Source organism: Lissotriton vulgaris, chromosome 11 (assembly GCF_964263255.1).
Source record: "Lissotriton vulgaris chromosome 11, aLisVul1.2, whole genome shotgun sequence".
In the NCBI taxonomy this organism is placed as follows: domain Eukaryota; kingdom Metazoa; phylum Chordata; class Amphibia; order Caudata; family Salamandridae; genus Lissotriton; species Lissotriton vulgaris.
Window position 1 is genome coordinate 480,711,729 of NC_141699.1, and position 21,329 is coordinate 480,733,057.

At 43.1% G+C, this 21,329-nt stretch overlaps 1 protein-coding gene across 1 annotated transcript; it reads left to right on the forward strand.

Annotated features, from left to right (window-relative positions):
- Nucleotides 1-296: 296 nt before the first annotated feature.
- On the forward strand, nucleotides 297-20,717 carry LOC147680002 (homeobox protein Nkx-2.5-like). The gene is made up of 2 exons (XM_086944775.1): nucleotides 297-1,012; nucleotides 17,762-20,717. The coding sequence occupies exons 1-2, from the start codon at nucleotides 733-735 to the stop codon at nucleotides 18,343-18,345; spliced, it is 864 nt and encodes a 287-aa protein (XP_086800901.1). The 5' UTR covers nucleotides 297-732; the 3' UTR covers nucleotides 18,346-20,717.
- Nucleotides 20,718-21,329: the final 612 nt, after the last annotated feature.

A 21,329-nucleotide genomic window follows, 5' to 3' on the forward strand; every position in this document is an offset into this window, starting at 1 on the left:
GCGTCATTATTTCTTCACTCTTCCAGTGCTGCCGCCTCCAGGTGTGCAAGCAGCACGTGGCCACCGGCTGCAAAATAAGCCGCGCGTCTGAGGGTGTTGTTGACACGCAGAGACAGCCAATGGACGCCAGAGAAGGGCTCGGCTCATTCACAACTTCTCAGAGTGTAGCAAAGCTCATTAAACACGTCAGAGGCGGCGCTGTGAGTGTGCTGCGGGCTCTGTGCGCCTCATAGCCCGCCCTGCCGGGAGCGACATGCACACAGCGCCTGGGGACCCTGTCAGAGTAGCTGCTGGAGCCGCAGCCGCGCGTTTCCACGGACCCCTGACCTGACTGGAGACGTTCTGCTGATAAAGGGGCACCGTTCCGAGGGACCCTGCAGTGCCGGGACAGCTGCTGCTGGCAAGGAGATCCTCGGGTGTCTCCCATTGCCGCGAGACCCAAGGAAACCGCAGGAGACACACAGCTCACCTGGAGCCTACCCTACTGGAGCCACATGCACGCCCAGACCCTGCCTGCAAGGGGGCCTGCTGTGAGCACAGGCACCAGACCCGGAATGTAAGGAGACCTGTTACAGCCACAGGCACATAACCCTCGGTGGACCCTGCCTGCCTCGAGGCGCTAGACCCGCTTGCAGGTTAACGAAAGCACTTCCCGCAAATTAATAGGACCCTCGTCACTGGACTGGGTCCGCAGCGCTCCATTAGTCCATCCTCCTCTGGCACAGTCCCGGGATGCTGCCCACCCCATTCTCCGTGAAGGACATCCTGCAGTTGGAGCAACAGAGGCGACAGAGCGCCAGGGCTGTGGGACAGCAGGGCACGGGGGAGCCCCCTGCCAGAGGGGCCAACTCCTGCATGCACAGCCCCCCTAAGAGTACACTCAGCGGGGACAAGAGCCGCTCCTTCAAGGTGGATGATGGAAGGTGCGGGGCTGGAGCGGACTATGATCTCCTGAGAGGGTCCTGTGAATCCCCCCTGGACGAGGAGATGGAGGCGGCCGAGCACAGACGAAGTAGGTTTAAGCACCAAGGATCACTATAAAATGCAGGGATTCCGAGGGGTGCGGAAGACATGAGCTATGATGCAAATACACGAGCTAGGCATCAGTGTGCCACATGCCAACATTAACAATAGTGTTAGCAAACATGCACGGAATTGTGAGCTATTGTGCCAAAAGCAGACACGTAAAGAGACAAGGGCAGGTGTATGAACACATACACTGAATACCCGCACATATGCTTTGTAATTTAAAGATATATCAACACTCATATAGCATACAGTGTTCAAATAAATACGTTTACATGCATAATTAAAGAGAAACATGCACTTGAGTTTATATGTAATAATATGTGTGGATAGCGATGCATATACTGCCAACCAACATTTTTATGCAGCTCAACGAATTTATCTAAATGCACGTACACATCGGACATTTGACTAATATTTTTGAAACAGCGGTGGTTTCAGAACCCATAATTCACCAAAATGATAAAATTCCCCGGAAGTACAGATTACAATTGATTGAAAACCTAGGTTTAAACAAAACGTTCCAATTCAGTGACAACGGATGCCAATGTATGGTGCCTCAGTAATTTAAAGGGGTTGTGATTGGATCTAAAACTTAAACCAGCCATCAACTGCCAATCATAAGGTTTATTATCATGCCAAGAGAAAACGTCGATTTAAATAGTCCATAATAACCCCTATATACCGATTTCAACAATAAATCCAATTTGAAGCCTATGCATTAAATAAATGAGTAAAGGCACTGAATATGTAGTTCATTCCCACATGTTACTGTTGTATTTTCCCAAAACAGGCAGTATATTTTATGGTTTATACCCTTTGTATATGTTTACTTGAGCACTATGAATGTGCTGTTGTGTGGAGTCTGTAAACACGAATGCTTACATGTGCATTAGTCTCTCTGAATGTACGGCCACTAGTTCGTTGCCTCAAATGTGCATTCGTTTAATTGAATGTACCAAATGCACAACAACCATAAATGCACATTCAATAGCATCCCTACGTATCCGTATACCTGATTGCACAATGAAGGTGGATTTGTTTGTCCAAATACATACAGTTAAAGTGGATGTATGTTTGTCTGGGCTGAGTTCCAAGTGCTAACAGAGTGTGCTTTGTGTTTGTTCTAGTAACATGTCTGGATAGTATCTGAACGTGACTATAATGGAACTGTCGGCACTGAATCATGTCATACTTTCTGTTTACTCATCTAACATGTCCATTCTACTCCATTCTACAAAAGATAGCAAAATAAATACCCTGTTTAAACTCTCTTTTAAATAGAATGACTAGACAATTTTAATCACTTTCAGGGTAACTTCGTGGTGGACAACTTAAGCTACTTCATTTTTATGTGCCCTATCCAGGAACTTATGCTCAAAAAGGCCCTCAAAAAATACGTTTGAAAATATGAAATTTTTGAAAAATTTTGGGGAAACATAATCCCAAGGGTATTCCAGCTTTGTAGGCCTCTGGTCAAAAATGCCATAAATCCTACCCAAAACATGTTTTTAAATTCCCATGGAAAGGGAAAATTTAAATGAATGACCCTCCTTCTTTCCCGTTTTTGCAAAGCATCAAATAACTTTACATTTTTGATAGAGAGATTTTTCAGATTAGTTATAGGTATTACAGATATCCCCTTTTTTGAAAGATGGGATTGGCGGAAAGAAGGCTCTGTTTTTCGGTACATGAAACCGTTCACCAAAGTCACAAGTAGATTTGTGCATTTAAGGTCATCATTTATCCCATTCAAAATGTTCCCAGTTTTCCTGTTCTCCTGCAAGCCTGTTTTCTCCTGGGTAACAAGATTATCTTCATACAGTTAGCATTAGGCATGCAAATTATTTCTCCTAAGCTGCGATTCACACGGTGTGGATTTATTCCACATAATTCCATGCTGGAAAATGTATGCCAAATCTTTCGTTTTCTATGTTCAGTAGCATTACAGAGGAAAAGAAAATCCATTGTTTGTCACTTGATTTTTATTTTTGTGTTCCGCTTGATATTTGAGTCACAACTTCTTGCAAAAGTCACTGTTTTCATCTGGATGACCAGTTGCAAAAGATTTTGGAAACTGTGAAAGGTTTTAAAGATGTCTATAGAGTTTCTTGAAGGTTTCAGAATTAAACATTGAAACTTCACGCACCCTAGACACAAGTACCAGGGCTTCTAGGGAACTCATTATGCAGCTGCCTTAACCAGGTAAGTGCATCCAGCGCTGGTGGCTCATGGTGCGACAATGTGTGTTGGTGCCCACCAATGACCATCTCCATCATGCACTCCCTCCATCTCCATCATGCACTCCCTCCTCATCACCTCCCTTCAACAGTGCCCCTCAAGTCTCCATAACCACTCTCCCAGATGCATTTATATAGTTATATAGCGCCACTCATACCAATGTAGGGTGTCAGAGCACTTAGCATCACACACACATCACACAGAGACAATCAATCATTTGTAAATGAGTGTATAGGAAATGTTACATAAGTCAGAAGACTACAAGGTGTAGAAGTCACATGTCACCCATAGTGGTAGGCAGTATATTTTAAGAGTGCTTGGCCTGGAGAGGCACAAGCTCAGAATTGAAAATGAACCACCCTAGTTGGGGGTTCTCTTTAATAATAAGAATCGATTTCTACCCAAATGAACCAGTTTGCAACATTAATCTATGCTTTAATCTATACTTTGCAGTGTGCATGCTGTAATTTGATGACAGTTAATAGCTCACTATTCTATATTAATATTTTAACTTATAAACTGCAAGCAACAAAAGAATGTCTCTTACAAAAGCAGTAACCCTCTGACCTATTTACATTATATGAATTTGTGATCTGCATGGTACAAATTCTTTGCAACAGGCATATTAATCCTGTGCGATACTTTTTGATGAGTCAAAACCTCAACTAGACAAAGCTCTCATCTCTCCCCAGGAAGAACATTAATCGCCATATTTACTTGACATTTTTATTGTTGCTGGAAATTGCTGGATGCAAGGAACGCGGCAACAGGTGCTTTAAAGACCAAGCTTGCAAACACAGCACCGCCCTAAGCAGTGCCTGGTGCTGTGGCACTGGTCGCACCGCCATAGAGCCGGCCCTAAGTGCATCATAAAATCACATTCTCGTGTCTTATTACGGGGAAAGGTATAAGGATTTTGAAGTGATTATTTACTTGAACAAACTTTCCTTGAACATCATGCACTGAAGATATTAATTTAGAGTCACTTAGAAAGTAACTGGCAACCTATCTTTTAACCACATGGCTGCTGGGCGTTTTCCCCCCCAGTGCTGGAAAATGCCATTTTAGTGGCACTATGACGAGCTCAGCTCGTCATCAGCACACGACACCCGTGGGTGATGACGAGCTGAGCTCGTCATCAGCATCGAAAGGGTTAAACATGTTTCTACCATTGACAACCAGCCAATTTTCATAATATTTTCTTTCTCTCTATTACCTCCCTCCATCCACTGTGGGCCCCCTACTCCCCGAACACTCCTTTTGACCACCCCCAACATAACAAACTGTCAACCTAAATGTGTGGGTCATGTGAAGTCTTTAAGAGGATAACCCCATACAACGAACAGAAAATTGACCACAGTTGTATCATGTTGAATTGCTTCAAGCCCACAAACCCTATAATAAGCTGCAACAATGACTGGATGATGTCATCAATGATGCCATCAATGACGTATCATGAGTGATATAAGATGTGAGGTGATAAGCAGCGAATGGCAAGGGTTCAAGTTATAGTCAGGGCCACTGGAATTATGTGGCAGAGGTGGGTCAAATTGTAAGACAGGGTTAACTAAATTACTTGGCAAGAAAATGCTAACTAAGCGGCATAATGTGGCACATTTTGTGATAGTATTACTTCATTATTTTGTAATTGTAATGCTTGTTAAGACTGCATGGGCATTTAATTGTATGTCATTAGTAGAAGTTAAACACCCAAATACAGCAGCACATTACTGAAAGGTGACCAATCACCCTTTGCAAAGGGCCTTTCACTATGTCGCAACACATATCACTGCATTTTTTACTGACTTTTGAACTGTTTCAGGTAGAAACACATTTTTGTTTGTTCTGTAGATTATGCAGCAGGTAATGAATTATTTGGCAAATGTTGCAAATCTACAATTATGCGAAAATCGCAATTGCCACACAATCGCATAATTCCAGTGACCCTTGTTATAGTTAGCTCAGTAAACTTCAACTATTGAGTTTGTGTTTTTTTTTGTTTTTAAATGTTCGTTTTTATGTTATTTCAACAGCTAACTATAACATCACTTTAACCATTGTATTTTTTAGTGAATATCTAGTTTTTTTTATTGTGGGCTAAGATCTTATTACTATACCTAACTGTAATTTTAATTTAACCTTTCTTTTTTTTAATATCAAATTTAGGCACCGCTTCTACTGCCCACAGCCTGTGGCCAAGGCCAGCTGTGTGTTGGTGCCTGGTACGGCACCCTGCAAATCTGCAGGTGGCAACCCCCCTGCTGTGCACAGCCTTTGGCCATGGGTAGTAGGGTGTTGGCTGCTGGGCCTGTGTAGTTATAGTTAGATTAGAGGTTCCAAAGAAAGAGCATTTTTTTTCTCGCTAATAACGTTGACACCATTGGACAAATCTGGTTAAAACTTCCCAAAAAACAGTTTATCCACCGCTGCTCCGTCATGGAAAAATCGTGTGTTTATGCTTCAAGCAGAGGACACGATGAGGGGTGTGAACCCAAAAAATTAATTTCCAATGTAAATTGTCATAGGAAATTTTTCTCTCCGATACAGAAAAAATACAGCCAAATGGAATTTGAACAAATTTGTCAGAAAGTTAAAACTATACTTAGAAAGTGTGCTTTTAGTGATTTGGTTTAAATCTGTTCAGCTTTTTCTGTAAATTAGCATTTAAAGAGGGGCTTAGACTGGGTACTAAGGGTTTAAAAGGTTAGGCATTAAGCTGGATGGTTAGTTCTGCAGAAATTCCATGGTGCCGAATATGTAAAAAAAATAAGGTCTTCTGATTGACTGAAGGAGCTTTTTCTCCTGTCACCCATTTCAGTGCTGCAGGATGAGTACTGATTCCATGGGACTGCATGATAGGACCGGCCAGCCACAACTTGGAAGAACATTTTGCAGCTGCCATTACAGGACTCAGGGACTTGGATAACAAGCATTTGCAATGCAATAGGTCTCGCATTTACGCAAGTTTGAGCTATTGACAATGCAAATGACAATGCCTTTTATTTTTGTTTTCATTTTTAAAACATAAATAAAAGGCATTGTCGTTTGAATGCCAATAGCTTAAACTCGTGTAAATGCAAGTCCTATTGCACCTTTTTGTGTCTGATCCCACCCTGGTCCCTGGATAGTTGAGAGCAGTAACCTTTGCAAACGCACACTGCACTAGAAAGATCTACGAATTTGTTCCTTGCTTTATTTGTGGACGCGCATGTTCTCTCTACAGAAGTGTGAAAAACAATTTAATAAACCCCACTAGTACTGTACAAATATGAGTTAATCTCCCCCTGGAATGGATCCGAGTGAACCTGGTTATAGCGGGCGGAATTCCCTTTTCTGGAGGGGATTAACTCACATGTTTACTACCTACCTCTGTGAGCTGGGGTGGGGTTTGGTGGGTGTTGGGTGCTTGGAGGGCTGATGAGATGGAATCGAAGGGTGCGGCTGATAGGGTTGGGTATGGGGAGGGAAGGGGAAAGGGTACCAGGGTGGTGGAGCGTGATGTCCCACCCCCCTTGCTGAAAAAATGGTGTTCGCTCACCCGGGAAATCTGAGTGTGTGAACATATTCCCACTCTTGACGGGGCGGAGTACAATCCCATACAGTAAACCCACTCTGATGGGCTAGTAATTGACCCTCAAAGGTTCGGCGTGTCATTTAAACCATCTTGTAGCTATGCTACAATCTGATTTATGTCAATTGTAAACAAACAGGGGGGTTCGAATCTGAAGAATTCCGATTTTCACGTCCCTTGTCCATACACGTGGACCTGTCTTATGAAAAGCTTCTGGTAAGAACAACTGTGTTCTGACTTCTGGTGCAATGTTTCATTTCTTTGTTTATAGTTAGCTTTTGATTTTAATAATTGGCGATTTCGAACTGCTGCTAAATAATTCTTCTTCTTTTAATGGCAGTGAAGTTCTAAACCATGCATCCGTATTCTGGCTCACAACACCGGCTTTGAAATCCTTGCGACGAGGCAACATGAAAAACAAGTTAGGTTATGAAAAAAAACTCACTGGCGCAGCCAGGCTTGAACAGGAAGTCAGGCAACCTGTGTTGGGAAGGGGACGCAAAAATACTGGAAGCTGACGGGAGCCTACCCCGCACTACTGTGCCCGCGAAGCCATCCAGAAGATTTGCGTGCCAGCTAGAGGGGCTCCCGTGCTCGTGGAGAGCCCTGCCTGCTGCTGAGACTGACCCGCTGGCTGCCGAGGGAGAGAGGGGCACACGAAAAGAACCCAGTGAGTGGGGTGTGAGGGGGGATGTGTGCGCGCGTGTGTGTGCGAGTGTGTCTGTGTGCGCGCGTGTGTGTGTCTGTGTGTGTGTGTGTGTATGCATGTGTATGCGTGCGTGTGTAAAAAGAGCCCGATGACGGGTGGGGGGGAGGGGATGTGTGTGCGAGTGTCTGTGTGTGTGTACGCGCGTGCGTGTGTCTGTGTGCTGTAGGAGCTAAGGCAGACAGGAGATGGTGAACGCGCGCGCGAACTGATCCGATTACGGCGGATGGCGCGCTTGCCAGTCTCTTGTCGCCTCTTTTAGTCCTTGTAAGCAGAACCGCTGACAATAGGCTCGCTCTGCGACAGCAGGGCTTTGCCCTGCATCGCAGGTGCGAGACCTAAAAAGGGTGTAAGTGGCGGACATAAAGGGTATAATGGGACAGGGTAGGGACTGCCTGACTGCCAGGCACTTGTGAGGAGACCCAGATTGTCCCTCCTAGAGGTCAAAAGTAAAAAAGAAATGTGCTGCCAGTACCAGAGCACTAGTGTGGGGCCAATGCAAACCTCTCATGACATAGTATGGTGCTTCCGTGTGACCCATTGCAGAAGCTTTGTCTCCATGGTGCTGTGATGCCGTGAAGGCACTGTGAGAGATGAAGTTAAGGGTGGGCGATAAATTCTGCTCCGCTAGCGAAGTTGGCAGAGTTTTGGCGACTCTGCGTTAAGCATGTAATGCGAAGTTCTGGGCAAATTCAGACAACCGCCGTGTGATGGAGTTTTTTTCTCACACGTGACTCACGAAAAGTAAATTAGCAACCGAGATTTGGCGTCCCCTAGCATTATTTTGGGTCGCTAAGAGGGCACCCAGCAAGATTTCCCCAACAAGGGCAGTCGCGACCGTTTACGGTCAGAAAGCTACCACTCAAGCAGAAAATCTACTTGAGCGGATGCAAAATCATCATGAGAAGCAGCGACCTCTGGCACACCGCTTCGTGTGGTTCAGGCAGATTTCGAACACAGTAAGAACTTCTTGTGCTAAAAAACAGTGTGAGCAGCGCAACGTAACTAATTCTGCCTTTATGCAGAACTCTGCGGAATCTCGCAGAGTTTTCATGTAACTCCACAGAATTTCTCGGAGTAAACTCCACCAGTTCCGCCCACACCTAGTTGAAGCTTGCATTTTGGGTACCTCAGGAGTACTGCGGATCTCAGAAAAAATTCAAAAGGAGAAGAAAATATGGGTTGGGAGTCCTTGGAGCGTTGGCTGCACGCAGGTGGGTTAGGCACATGGCTTGGCCGGAATGTTTTTTGTTTTTTAAATTTTGTTTTTATCTAATTTCAAAACCTAACTTTAACATAACTTTAACCTTTTTTTCAGTGAATTACTGGGGGCCCGATCCACGGAAACTAACTTACGACAAAATCCTAAACTTACTACTCAGGGTATTCACAGAATGCACTTACTACTGTCCTAAGTTTACGTCCGCACTCGGACTGGAATTTCTGCACCCAGAGTGGAAGCTCCACACACGGAGTGGAAGCTCCCCACCCAGAGCGGAATTTCCACCATTGGGCCAGAATCTCCGCTTCCAGGCTGGAATACCCACAATATGGTGTTAGTTGACTATATCTGATGCATTGTGGGTATTTCGGCCTGGAAGCAGAGATTCCAGCCCGGTGGTGGAAATTCCACTCTGGGGGTGGAGCTAACACTCCGGGTGCGGAGCTTACACTCTGAGGGTGGAAACTCCGGCCTGAGTGTGGTTGTAAACTTAGGACAGTCGTAAGTGCATTCTGTGAATACCATGAGTGGTAAGTTTAGGATTTTGTCGTTAGTTCTTTGAATCGGGCTCTGGGTTTTTTAATGGTAGCTAAAATCATATTATCATACCTAATCACAATATCACTTTAACCTTTGTTTTTTTACAGTGAATTTCTAGAGTTGTATGATCATTTTCAAACGTGGGCATACATCCAACACTCTAGGGCAATTTACAGCAAATTTCCCCCGGTACACAGCCAAAAGCCATGAACAGCAGGGGCTTTGCAGCAGATATGGGGAACGGGGGAGGGCCTGGCCAGAGGCCAGTACCTGCCACCAACCCTTTTACTGCTTTCAGCCATACGCAGCATGGGTTTGCAGCTCTCAGTGGAGATGGGTGCATAGCCTGGCCCTGAGACCAACATCCTGCTTCTCACGTCCAATGGCTGTGTGCAAGTGGACTGGTGGATGTATATTGCCCACAGGGTGGAATCACCCTTTGAGAAGGAAATATAGAGGATCAGCACAATAAAACACTAAATCATAATCATAAAGTGTAATTTAAGAACTATAAGAATGATTATATGTTAATGATGTTGGATGGCCTGTGTTCAGTATATAGATACCTCACGCCCATATCCACGAGCTCACACACTTTAAATAGCTAAGACTACTTACAGCAATGAACACACATTTATACAATTAATGACTGGCTTAACATCTTATTCACTAAACTTAGTCTTTCAGTCACTCAAACTCAGAACATTAATCACACACTCACTTTATTATTCAGATTTCATGGCTTTGATAGGTTTTAAAGTTGTCTAATCTTTTTAGACAAGCAGTTTTGTTAATGTAATTACTGGTGGGAAAGAATTCATATACATTTTTTAATCATTATACGGGTAATTAAAACCTTTACAAGATACAAAAAACACAATATAAAAAGCACTATAACAAACTCTAAGAACGAGGATCCATCCAGAGTTGGTGTGTCGCAGATGAGAATGGAGCATGGGGACGGATAATTCCAGTATAATCAGTTAAAAAGAAAACTGACGTGCTAAAACGTGAGGGCTCCTCAGTAATTGACCTTATTAATCTAAACATACACGTGGTAAAGTCCTAGTGCGTAGACTCGTCAATAATTGGACTTAATGCTTCCTAAAAAAGCTAGCGGCAGATTTACGACTTCTGGCGCATCCATGCTAATCAGCATCTGCCCACCCGTGCGCCACCACTGAAGCGCCACATTATACAATGCAGTGCACCGTGAAGCTCAGATGGGCTCATGCGTGACGCATCCCCAGTCGGAAAGGCGGCGCATTGCTAGAGTTGCGTCGCAAGCACGACGCAGCTCCAGCAAGGCTCGGGGGTGCCCTATCCCTAACATGCTGCGTCAATCCTTACGCCTGCTTCAAGCATGCACAGGGTTTTGACGCAGCATGGCCTTAAAAGTGACTGAGTGAAATCTTGTAGATTTCCTTCAACTACTTTTAGGAGGTGTTCCTGCGCCGAAAGGCTCCGCCCCTGCGCCAGAACACCAACATGTGGCGCAGGGCTTTACAACGTGACGCATCTCCCATATGCGCCACGTTGTAAATACCCTGCAGCAGACGCTGACATTACGCCGCTGCTATGTCACAAAAGTGACGCAACAGCGGCGTAAAAGAGGCGCAAGGGGCTTGTAAATCTGCCCCTTAGAGCGCAGCAGATAAAACTGATGAATGGGACTCGTATTACTAGTCTAAAACAGTTGAACGGTACAGTTGCATACTAAACACTTGTGGTCTCTTCAGTAAGTCTCAATTGAGCCAGACATACACAAGATAAAGTGCCAGAGCGTGGAAAGTGCAGATGAAAGGTAAAAGCCTTTAGAAAATAGTTCCTCAGTTTGGTTGCGCAATCACTTTATATAGTTGCTCCACAATGATAATACATTTTACCAGGCAAGCTATTACTTGGTGGCTCTGACCTTGCAAGCAGACCAGCAAGGCTTTTCGTTACTCTGTTAGCATTAAATAGGTTGCATAGCATCTTTCTGCGTGCAGGTTGCAAGATGGGGCATATGCACAATAAGTGCTAAAATATTTGTCCAGCCCCTGACACAGCTTGCATGACAGTGAAATCGGATGTAGGGCCCATGGTGGCTTCGCATCCTTTGATGGTAAAAAGCCGAGTCTTAATGTTCGAAATCTAGATTTGTAAAAGCCTTTGATGTTTTCAAAAGGATAGCTCTGTGGTGTTGATGATTTATCTAGTGATACATTGCCACAGGTGTTTATGCTTGTGGAAGCGTTCCTTAGCTTGCGCCCAGGAAAACAGCTTCATTTGTTTGTTCACTGCGAGTTTAAAGGAATGATGTGGTAAGTGTGCTTCCTACAGATGTTGCGACACTTCTCACCTGGGCCCAACAGTTAGTTTAGCTGTTATCCTGAATCTCTTTCCAGGTTAGTGCTTTCAGTGTATTCCGAGGGCCCGTTCTTAAGGGTGACAGGTATTTAGGGAGGGCGATTTGCTGTACTAGTTCTTGCTCGTAAAGTCGAAATTCTGAACGAATTTGTGCAGGTGACATATATTGTGGGAGATGGAATGGCAGGCAGAAGGATTTATTCTGGGCATTGTTCAGAAATAGGCTTAGCTTTCCTGGGAGGCTACTGATCCGTAAGACAGCATTGGGATCAGTTTTGCTTTGATTGCTGCCAGAGTTGGTTTGCAAGTTGGCATGGGGAATTTACTGTGCAGTGTTTTGAAAGGCATCGATGAGTGAAGAAAGGCAAGGCTTTAGTGAATTTAGGAGAAGCCTGGGACAGGGGCGCTCTTAAAGCCAAACTCCAAGGTATTCATAGCTGGGACTCCTTTCTACAGTGCTACCTCTCAGGTACCAATTGCCCTTCTTTTTGCGGCCATTGCAGAAGATGACTATTTTAGTTTTGTCTAAAATAACTGTCATCGGTTTGGTTGCACAGTAAGGAGCCAATGTGTTAAGTAAGTTTTGCAGGCCAATGGTTGTCAAATGCATGAGCACTATGTCATCTTCACAGTGAAGTGGTGTCAAAGGTTGCTTTCTCAATTTAGGTGGGTGGGGATGAATTCACCTCAACCAGAGCAATGCTCAGATCTGAAATAAAAAGATTGAACAATGTTGGGGCAAGAACACGCCCTTGTATTGGGCCTCCTCCTGTTGGCATTGTTAGAGTTGGGCCCTAATTCATGCCCAGGCTAATCTTTGCCCCAGTTTCAAAGTACAGTACAAAGAACTTCTACCAATGTTAACTATGTTCAGTGGTATAATATCCCATATATTATAGGGACCTATGAGATATGGAAAATATTTCAAAGAGCACTATAAAAAATATATATATATATCACAGGGATCTATGTGAACGGTGAGTTTCCTCTTCATAGTAACAGCCACAAACCACTCTCTGCAGGATTACACATGTCTATTGGTTGATAAACATTCGAACATATTCATGAAACAAAATCAGGTGGGCATTTTTTTGTATCTAATCAATGCCCATAGTTATCTGCTCCTTTTTAAAAAACGACTTCAAAACTCCCACTTCTGTGAACAATTTTTTTTCGGGGGAAAGCTAGGGGTTATTTTCTAAAGTTCTGCATTGCACAGTTAGGTTATTTTCTTGTCTTTTATCTTCAGACAACCAAATACAGTCCTTTAACCCACTACTATTTTCCATAAACGTTTCAATTTTGACAAAAGGCATGTTTTTGAAGCTAAATGCCTAAAAATAAACTTGTCCACCTCTAGTTATATGTAGTGTTATCACACTCAATGTTGGTAATATATAGTATATTACACTCTATCTACGTTAATATATGCTCCTTATGTCATGTCATTCAAAATATATGTGTCTAATAAAATGGGTCATCTGTACTAAGTGTAGTAATAAATGCAGTTTCATACATTTACGGCTAGGGTGCAATAGTGAAATACCATGTTTGGGCATAGTAGATCTGCATCTTCTGGGCCTTCTGGACTTAGATCATACTAAACACTAATTCACACAATAGATCTATGCAAAGATAAGATTGTGCTTTGGATCTGATTAAACAGCTAGATTTAGAAAGAAATGCCAATGAAAAAACATCATGGCATAAACCATATTCGCATATGTGAACAACCATATCCTATTTATTACCGCTGTTGAGTAGGGCAGTAGTAGCAAGATGCCATTGACATTTGCAAGCTATGCTTATGGCCACGACTATTAACTCACACAAAAGACGTGCAATACCAAATTCAATGCTGTGGGCCTCACCCTTAATGAAAGAGATGCAATACATATATTGTAAATCAACTTACAGATATGATTCCATATTACATTACCTTTACCAGTTTGACAGAGACGGCTGTGGATGTACCTTTATCTATTGGAGTATTTATGTCTAATTTAATTTGGATTTTGAGCTTCTGTATTGTTTGTTTGTATAAATATTATGAGGTCATATGCATTGCATTTGGTGTAATTCCCAAATGGGTTTCTGAGAGCTTTCCATGAGAGCAGTTACTCGTCCATACAAGCAGTTAACAAAACCACAGTTTCGTAGGTTTGTTGCATAAAAAAAAAACTTTTTTAGTAACATTAGTTTAAACAGACCCCTCAAAAGTATGCATTCCTTCACATAAAAGCAGTATAACAAGCAACACCAATGTCTGTGACAAATGTGGTAAATCTATAATTATGCAGTAAAGGATGAATCCATCGAATCACATAAATCCAATGTCCGTCGCTTTATCAAAAATGTATTCATGAAATTAATAGAAAACACTCAAACTTCTATTTCCAATCAGTGGCCTTAGTTAGCTGCACTTTGAAGCGAACTGATTATATTGTAGGTTATAAGTACACGGAATTATTCAATGACGTTAAATATTTTTCAAAACTGAGTATGACATAATTTACTGTCATTCCTGTGAATTATGAATTTTTAAACTATTGTTTTTTGTGTTCTATATGTAATATTAGCCTAAAGAGTAAAATACTATATTTCCCCCATTCCTCTCCCTCACAATAATCTTCCTTGTCCTTTCTCTCTGTTGTTAATTTCCGTGTACATTTTACGTCGCGTGCTTCCCCTAGCGACTGAATAAGTTAGCAGAGCATACTCGTAGTAAGAATGTTCAACAAGCACTGAATATTGTGTGCTATTGCACTCCAGAAGGGAAGTGTAAATGTGTCAGTCACTGTGTAAACACTACGGTTAAGTGTGACATACTGAGACCCGGAATCATTACATACCCTTAAAGAGGAACCCGGGACTGCTTCAGAGTCAATACTCTGCAAGTTGTTTACAGATCATGTGTCAAAACAATATCACTAGGAATATGTGAAAAGTCAATCGGTTTTTGTGTCAACATTACAACACCTTGGTCTTCTATTTGCGTTCGTTTTGGCTTCCCACTGGAATAGTGAAGACAAAATAGAACACGGAATTGGAGTTGGTTGGTGTTGGGTGTGTGTCTGTAAGGCTGCCTGGGGAAATATTGCTTTGGATATACACGTTTATATTATTGCATAGATATGAATTGCAACTTTAACCGTTAAAAGGCGCGAGCATTCATCAAGCAGATCCTTCAGACAAAACCGTTGTTTTTTAAATTAGCGCCTCAGAACCTCTGCGGGGCTAGGCAGCGCTACATGAATACCACTACACTGCAATCCTATGGTGAGAAGAGAATCTTCGTTGGTTTAACCGCAATTAAGAAGTATTTGTGACACATATACAAATGCGTGTGTATTAATAAATATACTGGTCGCGTCCAATTAAGGGGAGAGTTTTAAAGTCGTCGTCATAATGTATATGCTCACCAACTACTGTCCATAAGTAGGCAAACCCTGTAAATAATATTTAAGCCATGTATCTGTATGAGGGTGAGCCCGGCAGTGGAGGAATTATGCATCTCTCATCTGTCACACGTGATTGAGTGCTCAGGAGTTGTTTATCGTATTTATTTCTGCACCAGGAGCATCCTTTTCTAGCCCTAAAAGAACCAAAATACCACCCAAGGAACAAAATGCGCCACGAATTGAGTTGGTGGTGCCACAGTGGAGCTCGGGTGCAAACAGGGCTCGCGTCTGCCAGTGCAGTGCTTCCACCGCCTGCCTCCAGCGCGTGCACGCAACGGAGATTTCACCTGCACGTTGTGTGAGGTTTATGTTAATCTGTTAATCGTGAAATACAAATTTCACCGGATCCAATTAAAAGCGATTAAAAGCAAATTGAGGTTTTGACTGTAGATAATCTGTGGTTAAATTAACTCAAGCACCTGTGAGTTAGAGATGCACCCGCCCGAAATGATGTGCCATTAAGGCAGAGACAGAACCAAATCATGGAAATAGATGGAGTGGAGCAAAGATGCATTTATTCTGCGCGCAGGCAAAGGGGACTTTAAATACCATCAAAGCTTACTCGCATAAACGATCACTTATTACATAAATAATAATTGGTTTTATAGCGCCTACCATCCCTTTTTCTTCCAAGCACTTTAAATATATTGTGAAGATATGTAAAGATACAATATTACTCAGATATTGCCCTAAGAAGGATGAAAGGGTGAAATGTACTTGCCGGGAGACTAACTCGAGTTCTACACCTACGCAGGTTAACAGCCGCAGTCATCGTTTTTCATTTATGAGCTCGCAATTCAGATAGTAATAATAGTAATAATAATGTGCTTTTTTTCTAAAGAGGTAATTCGTCTTTATTATACTTTCCATATCTCGGATACTAAAAAGGGCTATACAGTTTTGCCAATATGAGGTTTGTCATGCTTATATTTAAATGATGACTTATTTTTCTCTTGATAATGTAGCACTTTGTTTTAAAATGCACACACTTTTTTGTGTAATAAAATCCATTATTTAATTGGTATTTCTTCAAGAAAAGGTGTTTGTATTTTTGTTACGGGGTTTGAGGAACACATTATTTATTTTTTAATATAACATAAACAACATTTTTTATGTTGATGCTTCTTGCGTGTTTCATAGCAAGATCCAACGCATGTGTTTCAGATGTCCATGACCCTTACAAACACCCATTGAGAGCTTTGCAATATACCAGCCCTCTCCGCATGTAAAGAGCCGTGCTTGCACAATACCGATTCATAATAACCCCTGTTTCCTGCAGCGCTGCCCGACAACAAAACAACGGTGTTTTCGGAAATTAAATAAAATACTTATTGATAATATCAATGTTTATTATTAAAATTTTTGTTTTGAACAAAACATATACAGATTTGGTAATTGGCTTTTTGGTTATTTGTTTAGTGAGGTATTAATTGTTTCGTTGTTTTATTGGTCTATTTATTGCTAGAGAAATTTCTGTATTAATTTCTCACTTTGGTAGTCTCTTTTCTTTATTTAGTGTTTGTTTTTTGGTTCTTTTACCTGTGTGCTGGTTATTGGTGAACTGTTCTATTCGTTTACAATTAGACTTGATTGCTGGATGTGTGAATTTGTCGGCATTTTAAGCTATCTTTTTGAGTGATCAGTGTGCTGATGTATCCCTTACTTTGATATGATGATTTTATGCGTTGTTGAATTGTCGTGAAATTAATTGGCTAATCCGTTATTTCGATTCCTTAAATGGCTAGTGAGACAGAGTCGTTTATTGATTGGTTTAATGACTTTAAGTTTGTTTTACAACCTTATTGTTGTAATACTGTGTTTTACTTTCGGAACAGATTAATGTAATTGTATTTTTAATTTGGCATTGTTTCCCTTGTTTTATCTACTTGTTTATTGTGTTAATGACATACTGTAACTGTAACTTTTACTTGATATAAAAATGATGGGCCTATTGATATTTGTTTATTTGGACATTACATCATTAGACGTATTTGACTTGGGCTTTAGATTGTTACATCTGTTTATTGGCGTATTGCATCATTACACTTTCCTTGTTTCAGTTGATTAATGGATGTATTTACAGGGGCGTAGCTTCAGGGAAGGTGTTTGGGTTGTTACACCCCCTCGCCCCCCCCAAAAAATCGTATTCTGTAGTAAATAGTTGGGTACAGGTGCTTTAAGAGGGCTTGGTTATGTGTTCGTAGGATTTCACTTGGAAATGTTACTTAAACATTCTGACAAAAACACATGCACTCTCTAGTGTTTGTTTTAATGCTCTTAAAAAATTGTTCGTTTCGAAAATATTGAGTTATAACTACCCCTCACAGTCTGCACTCGTTTCCCTATCTAATGATCTTTAAAGCCCCTTCCTGCCGTGTTCTTATAGAATGTATTTTAACCAGAGTGACTGTTGAGAAATATGAAGCCCTCCCTTCAGCACCCCCCCCCCCCCCCCAACACACACACACACAACATTTTACCGGCAAGCTACACCCCTGTGTATTTATTGATTTAGCTCCTTTTCATGTGATGGATGTATAGATCCCCTGATTGATGTATACATTTGTTTATTGATGATCGCGTCTGTTTGTCGCTGTATGGGTGCATTGATTAACCCGTTGCCTCCCTGCTTTGTGTTTCAGCCACGTGTGCCGCCGAGGACGTTCTGCTGCAGGAGGAGGACCCGGCGGGCAGCCCCGAGAGGCCCCGGCCGCGGCAGCGGCGCAAGCCCCGCGTGCTCTTCTCGCAGGCGCAGGTCTTCGAGCTGGAGCGCCGGTTCAAGGCGCAGCGCTACCTGTCGGCGCCGGAGCGCGAGCACCTGGCCAGCCTGCTGAAGCTCACCTCCACCCAGGTCAAGATCTGGTTCCAGAACCGGCGCTACAAGTGCAAGCGGCAGCGGCAGGACCGCAGCCTGGAGCTGGCCGCGCCACAGCCGCCGCCCCCGCGCAGGGTGGCCGTGCCCGTGCTGGTGCGCGACGGCAAGCCCTGCCTGGGCGGCTCCCAGGCCTACGGCGGCCCCTACAACGTCACCGTCAGCCCCTACTCCTACAACACCTACTACGGCAGCTACGCGCCCGGGCCCTACAACGCCGGATACGGCTGCAACTACGTGGGGGCGCCCGCGGGGTCCACCGGCGCCCCCGCAGGCGGCCAGCTCGTGAACCTTGGGGTGGCCGCCGCGGCCCAGGGGCAGCAGGGACACTTGCAGGGCATCCGGGCCTGGTAACTGTGCTGCGGGGACCGGAGGGGCCTACAAGACGGAGGTCCACTCTAACAATACAAAGTCTCGCGAGACTACAGTGTACATGTGGCTATCCCATACTGACTCCACCCAAGAGCAAGGTCCACTTTGGTGGATCTAAGGCATGCGAGCTGGGCTGGGCGGATGGTGCGGGCACGTGTGTGACTTTAGAAAAATAACATGGCCACACCGTCGACACTAACACATATGGCGATGCAGTCTCAAGGTGTGCGTGTTTTCCTCTGGCCTCCAGGCCTGCAACACTCACAGAAACGGCCGCACTAATGCAGAGTTGCTTGCAAGGGACATAGAAGTGTGGCCCTGTACGTTCTGACTCGCCATGCCTCCTGACCAGAGACTTCCACACATGGGCCCATACCGGCAACTCGAAGCCCCGCGAGCTGTGCTGTGTGGGAAGGTTTCAGAAGTATATGAAGTCTGTAACTCATGTTCTGTGTGCTGTGACACAAAAAGGTCGAAATCACTCAAATATTATTCCCCTGAGTCCAGTGACCACTGCAACGGCGCCGCCTGTGAAGCCTTCGCCTGCTTGTTTGCGCAAAGCTTGGAAAATAGCACCTGGAGGAGAAGCAAGGAAGTGTGCAGCACGTACCTGGTGCGTGCCCCGTCATCTATTTCACGCATGCCATGTATGTGTCATGTCGTCTATCTCACGCATGCCGTGTGTGTGTCACTCAGGCACGGCCATCCAACTACTAGTCTTGAGCCGAATGGAAGTAGCCTACGTGAATGCACTTCAAGGAAACCTCTCACTCGAACTCACTTCCCTTCCGAATGGAGACTCCGTTGGCTAACACTCGGTTTTTCCTGTATTCCAACAAAAGATTTTTCTTTACCCGCCCCTTACCTTAAATATGAGATTGGAAGACGTATGCGGCCTGTTCTGTTTTAAGGTCGGACGTCATCTGAAATGTACTACTAACTACTAGTCGGTAGCTGACTCGATCAAATGCACTTCATCTGCCCCTTTGAAACATATACCCGGATGTCTGACAGCAGCACCGCTGAAATGAACAAAGGCTATGGTCTGAATGTACAGAGTGGGTGAATATATTATAAAATGGCCGGTCTATATATAGTTATGTTGAATTTACAAAAATATTACGAATCTCTCTCTTTTTTTCTAATTCATTCAGGAACAGACCACAAAATGTGAATTCTGCATATGGTGCAAATTACTGCAAACAACGATGTATGTTCTAGGCTTTTAATTATTTGGCTATGCAGAAGGGAGGGTAGCCAAGGATAATGTCATCTTTGTTTTTATTGTTAGATTTTTACTGGTGCCTTAAAACGCACTGAATCGGAATTAAAGCGCCTGGTGTCTAGGGAGCATTTTTATAAAAACTAAGTGTGTGTATATAGTCAATTGGCAGACACGGGGGTGAGCAGTAGTGAGAATGAGGTTGTAAAATGTAACATCCCTTGCATGTGAATCGAAAAGGATTTAAGACGATTTAGAGAAACAGTGCCAGTATAAAACATTCTTTAAAAACCATTTGTACTTGGCGGGGCAACCTGATGTAGAGCGAATCTTTGCTTCTCATTACAGCGGTGTTTAATTTGAGCTGGTGATAGCAGGGCGACCCACAGGCACTACGTTTTTGGGGACTGGCACTTATTTTTGCTCATCGTATCTTCGCCCAGAGTAAGAATACAGAAAAACACAAAAAGGAAACGAATAAGGGAGAGAAAAACAGAAAAAAGAAACAAAGGGAGAAAACTGAGATTACAAAGAACCAGCAATATTTAAAAAAAAAGGAGCAAGGGGTTCCTGAGGTGGAATCCAAATTAAGCAACCTATGATATATCCCGATGTTTTTTGGGCCGGTCGGGGGTTTTTCAGCAAAACTTTGGGCACCGGCACTCATTGTTTTACAAATTAAGCACTACATAATACTTCTGAAGTTTAGAATCACGTGAAAACTCTGCTCCTATGCCACCGGGCATTTTAAACGAGTCAGCATAGTTATGGTAAAACTGAACTATGCTCAATCTCCCGAGGTGAGGAAAGTGGGCGAAGTTGCTGCGATTTTTACCCAATGACTGCAGCACGTGCCCCTCTGTAGGGAGTTTTGCGCATAAGAGAATCCCAGAAAGCAAATCCGTTTGAGATCGTGGGGTTGTAATACAGATTTAAGTACTCAAAATTGATGTTTGATATATACCCTGCGCTATTCATCTTAGCTATACCCTGTGTTAAACTGGCATTGTTTTCTCCATCCACAATATGTAGTGAACCTGGACACTGGATACATTTTTAAGTTTCGTGACCTTGATATTTGTATTTGAGCTCTGAAGTATTAAATACATAAATAAATGTTGCATACACTTTAGCCGGCGCTTTTTTTTACTGGATATCCCTGTATATATGGAATTCTGAATCCGACAAGGCTGTGTTCTTTGTTTGAATAATACACACACACACACACACACACACACACACAGAAGTGCATTACATGACACAGATGCACCAACACCAAAAGCTGAACACAAATAATACAAAACCCACATGTATGTACAACACACAAAACACACATGCGAACATAACACATGCACACAATACACTCACAAAGCAATGGCGCCCAATTACACACCATACAAACGCCATATCACTTACACACACAGAAACATACACAGTTACACGCACATCCAAAGGTCTCAAGATGTAGTAGTGTTATCGACAATTTAGAGGGCTTGGTAGTGGGCACGTGCAGTGCATTCGCATCAGAAGAATCACAAACCAAATAACAGCGAGCAATAAACAACATCATTCTTTTCTTTAGGAGTTTTTGTACATTAAAACATTTATATAAATTGAATCTTTTTTCGATCTCTTTTGCCCTGTCGATGCATTCTTTGCATCTTTTTACAGCACTGTTAGATGAAAGGTGTCTCTTTTTTTTATTAGCTGAGCTCCTCTAGTCTTCAGGTAAGGCAGAGACCAA

Excerpts from the sequence above, each read along its gene's own strand:
- LOC147680002 (XM_086944775.1), top strand. The coding sequence starts at position 733 with ATGCTGCCCACCCCATTCTCCGTGAAGGACATCCTGCAGTTGGAGCAA. Across the intron at positions 1,013-17,761 it reads GGCGGCCGAGCACAGACGAA|CCACGTGTGCCGCCGAGGAC; the intron begins GTAGGTTTAAGC and ends TTTGTGTTTCAG.